The sequence below is a fragment of the Felis catus genome, chromosome B3, assembly GCF_018350175.1.
Source record: "Felis catus isolate Fca126 chromosome B3, F.catus_Fca126_mat1.0, whole genome shotgun sequence".
In the NCBI taxonomy this organism is placed as follows: Eukaryota; Metazoa; Chordata; class Mammalia; order Carnivora; family Felidae; genus Felis; species Felis catus.
The window spans coordinates 69746207-69759624 of NC_058373.1; the positions used below are offsets into that span (position 1 = coordinate 69746207).

Genomic DNA, 13418 nt, shown 5'->3' on the forward strand with positions numbered 1-13418 from the left:
AGACAGTGCGCGTACAAGCTGGAGGAGGGGTGGAGAGAGAGAGAGAGAGAGAGAGAGAGAGAATCCCAGGCAGCCTGACATTGGGCTCAATTTCACAAACCTGCAAGATAATTACCTGAGCTGAGATCAAGAGTTGAACAGCTAACCAACTGAGCCACCAAGTCACCCCTGTATTGCTCATTTTCTATTTTTCCCATAGTAAACATACTATCTCAGTTTAAGGATAAATGTTAATTTTTCCTTCATGTTATGTTTCTTATTATACAGCTGACTGATTTTCTATATTTTCAGCTCCTTATCTGTCAGCCTTCCTCATTATTCTATTGCTAATCTGGATTTTTCAGGGCCCAGCAAGGAGATAATAACCATAGCAGTTATTATGAGAGAAAATGTTGGTATAAAGAATGGTTAACTAAATATAAAGCTGTTAACTAGCTATTTGAAAAACAATAAACCCTGAGATACCACAGACATAGCATTGTACGAAGTAGCTCTCACCCCTAGGGATGGAAAATAAAGGGTAGCAGTTAGAATAAGTACACTTGGAAGAAAAAAGCTATTAAGATCTTGGAGGAAGGACCTGTGGAGTTGAAACTCAAATATCTGAGGAGGGGCTGCTGCTCGTGTCTCCGAGCTCAGAGGAAGGCAGGGTCACCACCTCTGAGGAAAGGGTGCTGGTGGCCAACACAGGTGTTCCTGAGGAGGGTGTGATGAGGTGAGCACCTCTAAGGCTGGAACACCGCTGCTGCCTTGGAAAGAAATCAGGGTTGCTGAGGTGAACAGGGCGTTGGGCGATGCTCACAGGCACAGTGAGCAGAGAGGGAGCCCACAGACAGCAAAGAGGAGGGAGCAAAGAAGTCCTCTGTTCCGTTTCTAGCCTTGCAGTCGCCCTCTAGTGCCCTCTAAGGGCAGAGCTGGCAAGAAAGAAAGGAGTTTGCAGAGCCTCAGTGCCTGCATCCTAACAGAGTATATAGAAAGATACCTCAGAGCTGAAAGATTGCTTATATAGCACATGCAGTAACATGGAAAATTATTAAAATTCAACTTGGGAGGGTCGCACGGTTTTTAAATTTTTCAAGTAAAGTAAACATCATCTCAGATTCTCCCTATTTTAAAAAGTTTCAGGTACTGGAAAATCAGTTAATTAGTTCAAGACCATAAAGGGACTATATAGAAGATCTAAATTCCGAGTTTAAGTTGCCAGGCTCCTTGTCTTTTGTAGCCATCTATCATTTTAGATCTTGTGTCCTCATTTGCTGAGTCTTACATCTCCATTGGACTGCTGAGTTTTCACTAATGTGTACCGGTATATCTTTCACTTTGTATCTTGAATGTCTGTTTGTCAGAGCTTCAACATTCCTGAATGATTTTCACTTAATAAATATATTTGGCCCAATTTTACATTTCTTTTTTGATCTTTTGTTTCACTTATTTATTTTTTAAAGTTTATTTATTGAGTGAGAGATTGGGGAAGGAGCAGAAAGAGGGAGAGAGAGAATCCCAAGCAGGCTCTGCTCTGTTAAGTACAGAACCCCACTTAGAGCTCAATTCACGTTTCCAAGCAGGGCTTGAACCTAGGAACTGTGAGATTGTGACCTGATCCAAAATCAAGAGTTAAGATGCTTAACAGACTGAGCCATCCAGGTACCCTCTTTGGTTCATTTAAATAGAGCTTTTACTTTGGGAGAATTTTAGATTTACAGAGAAGTTGCAAAGGTAGTCCGGGGAGTTCCTATATGGCCTTCACCTGGTATCAGTTTCAGTTTCTTCTAATGTTATCTTACATTTCTGTGGTACACTGAGAGATCAACAGTGGTACGTGCCTATTAACTAATGATAGATGTTATTCAGATTTCACCAGTTTTTTCATTTTACCCTTTTCTTTTCTAGAGTTCAATCAAGGAAACAAGACATTTAGCTGTCACGATTCCTTAACGACCTCTGGTTTCTTGAGTTTCATAGTTTCCATGGTGTTGACAGCTTTCAGGAATATTGGTCAGATATTTTGTAGAATGTCCTCTCAATGTGGGTTTGTCTGAATTTTTTCTACATAATTTGACTGGGATTCTGGGTTTTTGAAAAGAATACTATAAATCATACCAGGGGTACGTAATATACACGTCATCCCTAGTGATGTTAAACTTGCTCAGTTGCTTTATTATGTGATCCTAATGAAAAAGAAGTGAGATGTTACTTGTGTAGCTATTTTTTTACTTAAAAATTTTCACCTTTTCTTTCAGTTCCCTAGTTCATTTATATGCAGGGAAATTGATATTTATCAAGCTGTTCTATGCAATTTGCATAACATTCTCAGAAGGTGAATATTATCAAATTACCTAAGGAAGCTTTTATTATTGATGATAGGATTTAAAGTAGCAAACCATATAACAGAGATGATCTTCTTAAATAATCTAGTGTCATTTGCCCCTCGCCTGACTCATTTATAACACTTCCCTTTGTTGCTTGGATCACAATGAATATATTTTTTAGGAGGTAATTTCCTTGACTAATTGACTTTAGTTTTGCAATCCCAGGTCAGGATAACATTAGTTGGTCACTATCCTTCAGTTAATCACTATCCTTCAGTTCAGTTAATTAGCTATGTGTTCCATATATAGATACATTTATACACCTCCTGTGTGCTTGAGATTGTAGTCTGGGAATAGCTCCAAGGGAAGGATGGAGTGAAATAGACAACAGGAGGAAGATCAAACTAGGTAAACTTCAGTCAGGAGGAAAACTCAGGTAAGGGTTTGCTTTTGTGTATTTCAATTAGCTTTTGCCCAGAGGCAGAAAGAAACATGTGTTAGTGGTGGGGAGATGATGAGTAGAGCAGGAAATAAACATGAATGGTTGTCAACATGAAAAACTGAATTAACCTTAAGTTTTAATAAGGACTTGGAAATGACTTGGAGATTCAGGGGGTGAGAATGCAGATACACTGCAGAGTCTGGAATCCACACTGTGGTCAGGCCCAGGATTCAGGCTGAATTGTTAACTGTACCAAGGGGTCTTTAGGGAGAGTTATTAGTACGCAAAGTAAATACAAATATGTGTGCGGTCGTGATAACAAGCTTGCTTTACCTTTATCTTCAGGGAACTCAAATATGAGAAAAAGTTCATTAGGTAGAAGTGATAAGTGACATTAAACACACCCCCAAGTTCATAGAATCAAGATGGAGAAAGGATAATAGAAAACCTGCTTAGAAGAAAAGTATCTAGGCATCTAACTCACCTTAAACTAAACTAATGTAGTGTAGGTTAAAACTAGGTGGTGGAAGGATGGAGAAAAAAGTAGGAAACTAAATGTATCATCTTTAACAACCAGTAATCGATTCTCCCGTTTTTGTTTATATTCTTTAAACATTTGTTAGAATTTTTTTCTAGGTCCCTCCAGTAGATGTTTTATGGTGAAATGGTGGTGATTTCGTGGTGAAATAGCGCCAAAGATGAAGGGATAGAAGATGATCCTATGAAGGAAGACTAAAGGACTGGACGTGGGTAATCTAGAGGGTACAGATGCGTGATGTTTATTTGCTTCTCCCAAGATCAAGGATAATAAACATTTATCTGAGAGAGTGCTGACAATGTCTTTCTATTCACAGAGAAAGAATCAAGTGGACATCGGTTTACTTGAAAGAATGAGAGGTTTTCTTTTTGTAAGGATGAACCTTTGGATTGCTATGTTAATAAAAAGTGAGACACCAAGGAAGAAAATGAATTTTCAAACCAGGTAAACTGTAGAGAAACCACCATGTCCTGGGTGGAGAAACCGAAGAAAAGAACTGGGTCAGAACACATTTTTAGATCTCTTCCAACTGAGTGATTTTATTCATTGGGCATAATGAGCATCTCTCTGTTTTTCTTCCCCACAAAATTTTAAAATGTAAAATTCCCATGAGTCTATTCTAAGAGGTTGCCCAATTCTAATTCCATATAAATCAAGACATTAGATGATGATTCCATTAAATGCTGCAGAATCTGAATTTACTGCATACCATGATCATTTACATAGTCTAAATGGAATGATGGCTGTAATTCTTGTCATGATTCTTGAGAGAAATAGCTAGACCACAAGTAGAGAACGCAAAGTGGAATATCTTCTAATGGCAATGGCCTTAGAGGAGCAGCCCTGTTTCCATGGAAGGCCTGCGATATCTCAAAGTGACTGAACCTAGGACCTTCCTCTAGAGGCCATTCAGAGACTGTATCTCAGAGCCACTGGAGAGATACTCAAGAAATCTGAATACTTGAAGACAGGAGCTGAGTAAGTTTCCAGATTTCCTATTTGTTATTTGTAGTAATTTTTCTTTTTTGTTCTTTAAGGGATGTAAGTAGGTACATTTTGTCTTTGAACCTGTTTATCCTTCTTTTCTCAGCGTTAGCTCTCATTCCTGGGGTCTGGCCCTCTTCTCCTGAGCTCATCTGTGTTTTTCCCTGACTTATGCAGCAACCTATCTAAGCTCATCCTTCTTTGGTGTTGAATGAGGCATAAATGAATCCGTTATTTCTTCACTGTGAAAACTTATTTCTTGCATGCACAATATCTCAGCTGAGGAAAGCCATCTGGTAACTTCCTTGTTTGTCTCTAAGAGCTTAATGAAGCACTTTTCCCTTAGCAATGTAAGTAAAACTAGGGGATGCAGTATGTTAGTCAAAAAGAACGCAACTCTAATGCTAGGTGCTAGTAGGAAGGTATTCTGAGCATTGGGACTTTTGAGACGGTATATCTGAGCAAGCTCCCAGTCTGCCATTTCTTACTTTTTAACATATTTTCCCATCTAATTGACCATCTCGAATTCTTGCTGCATTCAAAAACCCAATTTCCTATTGCCTTCCTTGTTGTCATTTCTATCAATTTCCTTTCTGATTTTTAAAATGTAAGTTTCTTTTTCTCCAAAATTGTCCTTTTTGCCCTTGTGCTAGACTCTCTATTTATGTAAACTTTACAAAGATCACATAGTTTTTTTTTTCCTGAATGACCCAATAAATCCTTTGCTGATTTTGCTAACTCTATTCCTTAAATTTTTATTAATAGGCAGGTTTAGCAGTATTTCTTTTATCTTCTCACTTGTTATTTTTTTTGCTGTTCACATTACAATTTGGAGGAAGCACCACTTATATTTTTGTCTCATAGTATATTCTCATTGCATTCCTATTTCATACTCCTCCTTCCAAAGAAGACTCAGAAAAGTTTTGGCTAACACACTGTTTTACTTAGTGATCATAAGGAATGTTCTTTGCCTTATTTTTCTGCTCACTCCGTAGAAAAAAAATTTATTAGTAAGTTCATAGTTCGTGATATCGAGGTTTGGTTTTAAGTCAAATCATTTAATGGTTTAAGTGACTGTTACTTAAAATTGTCCTGATGACTGATACAAAAATACTTGTTGAATGAATGAATGTGTAAGTTACGAAATACAGCCAACATAATTTCTGAGCTGCTCTTCAGTCAGTACAAACAACTGTGATACACAAAACTTGCTCCAAGTGTCTTATAATATATTTGGGGAGGTAAAATCCATGTATGTTTATTAGAAAGTCACTGAAAAATTAGTGTGATAGATATCAAAGATGTAAAAATTCATATAAAAAATCAGGATACTGAGAAGAGATTCTGTGAATGTGGACACTGAACTAGAAGGAAGCAGAGTGTTTGAGACTCCCCAGTATTTGATGAATTACAGTGTTTCTTCAAGGGTTCTTATCCTTTCTAGAGAAGAGACTCTGTATGTAACAGACCAAAATTGAATTTTCTGACATGAATATCAACTTCACAGAAGCAGAAAATCTTGCCTATGCTGTACCTCAATGTGTGGAATGGTGCTTGGCATTGTGGGTCCTCAAAAATATTTACTAAATTCATGACTGAAAATCATCTCAAAGTCATTCAGAGAACCACTCAGGACTAAAGTATATACCCAGTTTTTCCAGAACACGTTGGTTGGCTGATTATCTTGGGATAATCCCAGGATAGGTTCTTTATTATTGGTGGATATTAGTTGGTCAGACTTGGTCCTAGATGTGTTTGGAGTCAGAAGTGTCTTATGTGTAGTTTCAGAGGAAAGGTCTGGATGCACCATCTGTCCTTCATCCTTTAATATCTCTTCCATGTTCTTGACAGGCTCTCTGAAATTTCCTCCATCTGATTCACTGGTTAGTGATAAGGTCTTCCTTTTCCCACTAAAATTATTTGTTCACTTGTGAGAAGTGTACAGAATAATAGTCTTGAAGGCGTCCATGTCTTAATCCCCGAGCCTGTGAATATATGTTACTTTACGTGGCACAAGGGACTTTGTCGATGTGATTAAGAATTTTGAGATGGGCAAATTATCCTGGATTATCTGAGTCAGCCCCATGTAATCACACAGCATACACCTTACAAGGGGAAGGCAGGATGGACAGAGTCAAAGAGGAGAGGTGATGACAGTTTCTGAGTTTGGAGTGCTGTACCATGAAGAGGGAGGAAGGGATCATGAAGCAAAGAATGCAGGCATCCTTGGAAGAAGGAGGGTCATGAATTCTCTCCTAGGTCTTCTGGAAGGAATGCAGCTCTGCCAACACCTTGATTCTAGCTTGTAAGACCCATTTTGGCCTTCTCATCTTCAGAACTGTGAGATGTCACATTGGTGTGTTTTAAAACTACCAGGTTTCCAGTAATTTGTTATTGCAGAAATAGATAATGAATACATATAGAACAAATACAAAGTTCTATTTAAGGCAAATAACTTTCAATGGAGCCAGGTGTTTTTGATCCTCTGTGGACCCTCCCACCAGTTAACTTTGTGATAGTGAGCAGGTCCTCAGGCATATCTCTTTGTATATAAATTGTTTCACTGGTGTAACATGAAGTTGTACTCAGTCAAAAACCACCACTGAGTTGGACCTCTGATAATTTATTTCTGGCAGATTTTCATCTTTAAAGAACTGTAATTGTGGATCCTGAGAAACTTAACAGAAACCCATGGGGGAGGGGAAGGGAAAAAAAAGAGGTTAGAGTGGGAGAGAGCCAAAGTATAAGAGACTCTTAAAAACTGAGAACAAACTGAGGGAGGGAGGGGAGGGTGGGTGATGGGTATTGAGGAGGGCACCTTTTGGGATGAGCACTGGGTGTTGTATGCAAACCAATTTGACAATAAATTTCATGTATTGAAAAAAAAAAAAAGAACTGTAATTGTCTCCTACATTTCCATGCTCCGATCTTGCTATTGTCCCTTAGTTCTTTTCCTGCCCTTTATCTCTATAACTCAGTTATGACCCTCTATCATTGAAGACCCATATATTGGCTGGCTGTTTTCACCCAGTTCTTTTCCTGTTATTCTTTTATCCATTCCAGATGTATTTTGAAAATAAAAGAGACTGCTTTTATGTGGCAGAGTTCTTATCTTTGGGTATTCAATGAGTATGTATCTCTATTTCTTTTTTTTTAAATTTTTTGTTTTTTACTTTATTTAGTGTTTTTTATTTATGAGAGAGAGACAGAGACAGACAAACAGACAGACAGAGATGGAGCATGAGTGTGGGAGGGGCAGAGTGAGAGAGGGACACAGAATCCGAAGCAGGCTCTAGGTTCTGAGCTGTTAGCACACAGCCTGATGCAGCCTTGAACCCACAAGCTGTGAGACCATGACCTGAGTTGAAGCTGGACACCCAACTGACTGAGCCACCCAGGCGCCCCATCTCTATTTCTTTCTTTCTTTCTTTCTTTCTTTCTTTCTTTCTTTCTTTCTTTCTTTCTTTCTTTCTTTCTTTCTTTCTCTTTCTTTCTTTTTTTTAAAGTTTATTCATTTTGAGAAAGAGAGAAGGAGCATGCACATGCAAATGGGGCAGGGACAGAGAGAGAGGGAGACAGAGAGAATCCCAGGCTGGTTCCACACTGTCAGTGCAGAGTTTGATGAGGGGCCCGAACTCAGGAACCATGAGATCATGACCTGAGCCCAAGTCAGATACCGAACCTACTGAGCCATCCAGGTGCCCACATCTCTATTTCTGTTTGTGTGTCTACTACCAGAGGAGATTATTTGCCTCAGGTCATTACCTGTATTATGTTAAAAATTGAAAAATTTTCCTCAAAGTGAGTATCATTAAAAGATAAAATGATTTTTTCCAGTTGAAACATATCAGAGAACTTCTATCAACTATTTAAATTTTTTTTGACATTTATTTATTTTTGAGAGGCAGAGAGAGACAAAGCACAAGCAGGAGAGGGGTGGGGAGAGAGAGAGAGAGAGAGAGAGAGAGAGAGAGAGAGAGAATCCGAAGCAGACTCCAGGCTCTGAGCTGTAAGCACAGATCCTGATGCGGGGCTCGAATTCACGAACTGTGAGGATCATGACCTAAGCTGAAGTTGGATGCTTAATGCATTGAGCCACCCAGGTGCCCCTCTATCAACTATTTTAAATTAATAATTGAGATCCCATATTTCACTTAATGATAGAATTCTTTTCTGAAATAATTATTTTGTGTAGTTAGACAACTGTGTGAATGAAGCTTGGGATCCTGTGATAACTCCTGACTTGTACCATAAAATATACTATTAATATGAACTTTAGTGAATTATGATAGACTCTCTTGACTCCAGGGTCATTCTTTACTCCCTTTAATTTTTTTCCTTCATTCAATCAGTGTGATGCACTCATTAAATAACTACTTGTGTTAGTTACCTCTGGTGTTTTTAATGGAGGTAGGGGATACCCATATGAACTAAAATTATTCCTGTACCCAAGAGACACACTGGTTAACTTGAGAGATGGAAATGGATATAATCATGAGAGATAGAGTGAAATAAATGCTAACAGTACAGAGTAGAGAGACTTAGGCAGGTTTGGAAGATTTCACAGGGAGGGATATTTGAGCTGGGACACTGAAAATTGGGACATTAGAGAACAGAATGAGAAATTTTGAAAGTGGAAAGAAGGAAAATGTTTAAAGGCTAATTAAGCAACAGGAAGAACAGAGACTTTGAAAGTTCTTTGCTGTGCATGAGGAATTGTTAGGTGGCTCACACGAATGGCTGAAATCCTATCCATTTATAAGAAATCATAGTCAAAAGTATTTGAAGTTGACCCTGTATGTTACCAAAGTAGAATGCAGGCAGGAGGAAATAGTAAGAGTGAGAGTAGAAGAAACCAGAAACCAGAAGGGAAACAGGTCCAGAGGTGGAATTCATTTAGTTGTAGCAGTTTTGGATCCACACTGGCATTGGGCACCGCTTGCCTCCTCCAAGTAGAAGACCAATATAAATCAGATGAAGCTTATTTGGCTGTGTGAACTGCTAATAGGGTAACTGTTTTTATGGACTGTAGGCTTCCTTATGTAAACACTAACTTACCTAGGCAATTGTTTTTTATTTTCTTGCTTCCTTTAGGTAACATGAAAACTGATCCTGGTATCTGAGGCAATGGATAGAAGGAATCAGTCGACAGTATCAGAGTTTGTGCTCCTGGGACTCACTAATTCATGGGAGATCCAACTTCTCCTTTCTGTTTTCTCTTTTTTGTTCTACTTGGCAAGCATGATGGGAAACCTTGTCATTGTGTTCACTGTAACCTTGGATGCTCATTTGCACTTCCCTATGTATTTCCTCCTGGCTAACCTCTCAGTCATTGATATGTTGTTTTGCTCAATCATAGCCCCTAAAATGATTTGTGATATTTTCAAGAAGCGCAAATCCATCTCTTTCTGTGGATGCTTTACCCAGATCTTCTTTAGCCATGCTGTCGGGGGCACTGAGATGGTGCTGCTTATAGCCATGGCCTTCGACAGATATGTGGCCATATGTAAGCCTCTGCACTACTTGACCGTCATGAGTCCCAGGATGTGTCTATATTTTGTAGTCACTTCCTGGGTCATTGGCTTCATCCATTCATTGATTCAAGTAGTTTTTGTGGTAGACTTGCCTTTTTGTGGCCCTAACGTGTTGGACAGTTTTTATTGTGACCTTCCCCGGCTCCTCAGACTTGCCTGCACAAACACCCAAGAACTGGAGTTCATGGTTACTGTGAATAGTGGGCTCATTTCTGTGGGCTCCTTTATCGTGCTGGTCATTTCGTACATCTTCATTTTGTTTACTGTTTGGAAACATTCCTCTGGTGGCTCATCCAAGGCTATCTCTACACTGTCAGCTCATATCACTGTGGTAGTTTTGTTCTTTGGGCCACTGATGTTTTTCTACACATGGCCTTCTCCCACATCCAACCTGGATAAGTATCTTGCTATTTTTGATGCATTTATCACTCCTTTTCTGAATCCAGTCATCTATACATTCAGGAACAAAGAGATGAAAGCGGCAATGAGGAGATTGTGCAGTCATGTTGTGCATTACTGGAAGATCTCGTGAACTGCTGGCTATGAAGATATGAAATCATAGATTCTCCCCCATGCTGGTTGTAGAAAAGACATTTTACAATCTCAGGAAAATACTCAACACTTAAGATGTTATATGCCTAGAAAAGTGCTATCTATGATATTATGATATCGATTTCACCATTAATTTAGAAGCGATGTTATTCTTTGATAGTCTATACATCAAAGTGTCAAAAACCAAATCATATGTGCTTTGTCACCTACATGGTTAGGAGCAGGCCACATAGTTGAATAACCATGATTTATTTTATCTTCCTTCTGCTTACTGGATTTTAAGTCTCGATTTCAATTTTCTTTGTTTCTACTTTGTTTGATTCTTATTTCTCCATTTTTTTGCTTCCTTGGTGTCCTTATCAGGCTCCTCTATCTGGCAGTGTATAAAATTGCTAATTCTATATTAGAATTGTAGAAGTTAAAGCTAGATTGAATTACCAACATCACTGCTTCTGATCCTTCTGGTGCCCTAGCTATAACCCAAGAAATGAGGGGTGACTGCCATTGGCCCAGGAGCAGGACAGAAATTACCAGAGAGCCAGGCACCAGAAACTATGTCCTTGGTTGCCATGTCACTGCCCCATCACTTTCAAATCAATTTTGCATTTGAATTTCTGAACAAATTCTACTCTTCCAGTTATTTCCTATAGACCTATTTAAAGAAAGAGGTTTATATCTCTTATGTATTCCTTTTTTACTGGTAAATAGTCATCAACATTAAGCACTACCTTATCATTTCTTTTTTTTTTTTTTAAACAGGTTGCAATTTTTTTTTATGAGATTTATTGACAAATTGGTTTCCATACATCCCAAAAGGTGCCCTCCTCAAAACCCATCACCCACCCTCTCCTCCCTCCCACCCCCCATCAACCCTCAGTTTGTTCTCAGTTTTTAATTGTCTCTTATGCTTTGGCTCTCTCCCACTCTAACCTGTTTTTTTTTTTTTTCCTTCCCCTCCCCCAAGGGTTCCTGTTAAGTTTCTCAGGATCCACATAAGAGTGAAACCATATGGTATCTGTCTTTCTCTGTATGGCTTATTTCACTTAGCATCACACTCTCCAGTTCCATCCACGTTGCTACAAAAGGCCATATTTCATTTTTTCTCATTGCCACGTAATATTCCATTGTGTATATAAACCACAATTTATCCATTCATCAGTTGATGGACATTTAGGCTCTTTCCATAATTTGGCTATTGTTGAGAGTGCTGCTATGAACATTGGGGTACAAGTGGCCCTATGCACCAGTACTCCTGTATCCCTTGGATAAATTCCTAGCAGTGCTATTGCTGGGTCATAGGGTAGCAAATTGGTGCAGCCGCTCTGGAAAGCAGTGTGGAGGTTCCTCAGAAAATTAAACATAGACCTACCCTATGACTTCCTTATCATTTCTAAGTCTTTTCTTAGATTCTACCATGACCATACTCAAATTCCTAAAGGGTCACTGTGGCCCTTTTGTTTGAATGAAGGCATGTGGGAGTTAACTATATACAGACTCCTAGTCTAGAGCAATGCATAGTGTGTCCACCAAATGATAACCCCTCCCTTCCCATGATCACCGCACCACTTCCTTGATGTATGATTTGAATGAAGGTACTTGGTAGTTGATACAACCCCCACACTGTTTCCGTGCCCTGTGGGTTTCAGCTATTGTAGACAGCTGAGACTGTCACATCCACACATCCAGACAGTATTTCAAAAAGTACATTATATTCTGTAGGGACAGTGGTGGCAATAAAATACCCAAACAATATTGGAATGGTGATCCCCATCCCCTGTCCATTTAATTCACCACTGTGGCTCCTACAAAAGTCAGGCAGATCCTGAAAAATGACAATGGACTATTGCAAACTCACCCTTGTAACAGACCTAACTGCAGTTGCTTTACCAAGGGTGGTAACTTTGCAAGAGCAGATTAACACAGCCTTGGCCATATGATATGTGATCATTGATCTCGTCCATTTTTTCCCCCATATCTTTCAGAAAGGAGATTGGAAACAGCATTTTTATGAAATGGACATCAGTATATATTTACAGTTTTACCCTTTATCTTATAGTTGAAGAGATCCAGGCCAACTGGATATTTTATATGTCATCATAATTGTCTACTATATTAATGACATCAGGCCATCAGCCAGATAAGGAGGAAATGGCAAGTACATTCATCCATTGGTAATATGTATGTGTTGTCAAGGGAGAGAATAAGTTGTGTAAAGAATGAGGAAATTTCACATCATTAAAATTTTAGGATTTCAAGATATGGATCAAAGACTCAAATGTAGAAGAAAACACAGGGCAAATGGTCTTTGACACTGGTCTTGGCAATAATTTCTTGGGTAAGACACCAAATACACAGGCAACAAAAGCTAAAATAAACGATTGAGAAGAAACAAATCTAAAGAGCTTCTGCACAGCAAAGGAAACAATAAATTGAAAAGGCAACTTACAGAATGGCGGAAAATGCTTGCCAATCATATATTTGATAAGGGGTTATTATACAAAATAATGAGAAAGTCATGTAAGTAATAGCAAAAAGTAATTAATCCAATTAAAAAAAGGGTATAGGACCTGAAAAGACATTTTTCCAAAAAAAAAAAAAGACATATAAATGTACAATATGTGTATGAAAAGGTGCTCACCCTCACTAATCATCAGGGAAATGCACATCAAAACCACAATGAGATATCACTTCACACCTGTTATTATGGCTATTACAAAAAAAGAGACAAATGCTAGCGAGGACGTGGAGAAAAGGGAACCCTTCTGCACTGCTGATTGACAAGCAAATTGGTACAGCTGCTCATTTATAGTGAACATTATGAAAGTTTACAAAGAACAATATGATGGTTCATCAAAAAACTGAATACAGAACTACCACATGATCCAGCAATTCTGCTTCTGTGTGGATATTGAAAGGAAATGAAATCAGTATCTTGAAGAGGTATCTGCATACCCGTCTTCACTTCAGCATTATTACAGTAGCTAGGAAATGGAAACAATGTAAATTTCTTTCAGTGCACATTGAATAAATAAAATGGGGTATATATGCAAATGGAATCT

At 38.6% G+C, this 13418-nt stretch overlaps 1 protein-coding gene across 1 annotated transcript; it reads left to right on the top strand.

The window, feature by feature from the left end:
- Positions 1-9102: 9102 nt before the first annotated feature.
- Positions 9103-10566, top strand: LOC105260633 (olfactory receptor 4F15). The gene has a single exon (XM_023256230.2). The coding sequence runs from the start codon at positions 9401-9403 to the stop codon at positions 10337-10339; it is 939 nt and encodes a 312-aa protein (XP_023111998.2). The 5' UTR covers positions 9103-9400; the 3' UTR covers positions 10340-10566.
- The last annotated feature ends 2852 nt before the right edge of the window (positions 10567-13418 follow it).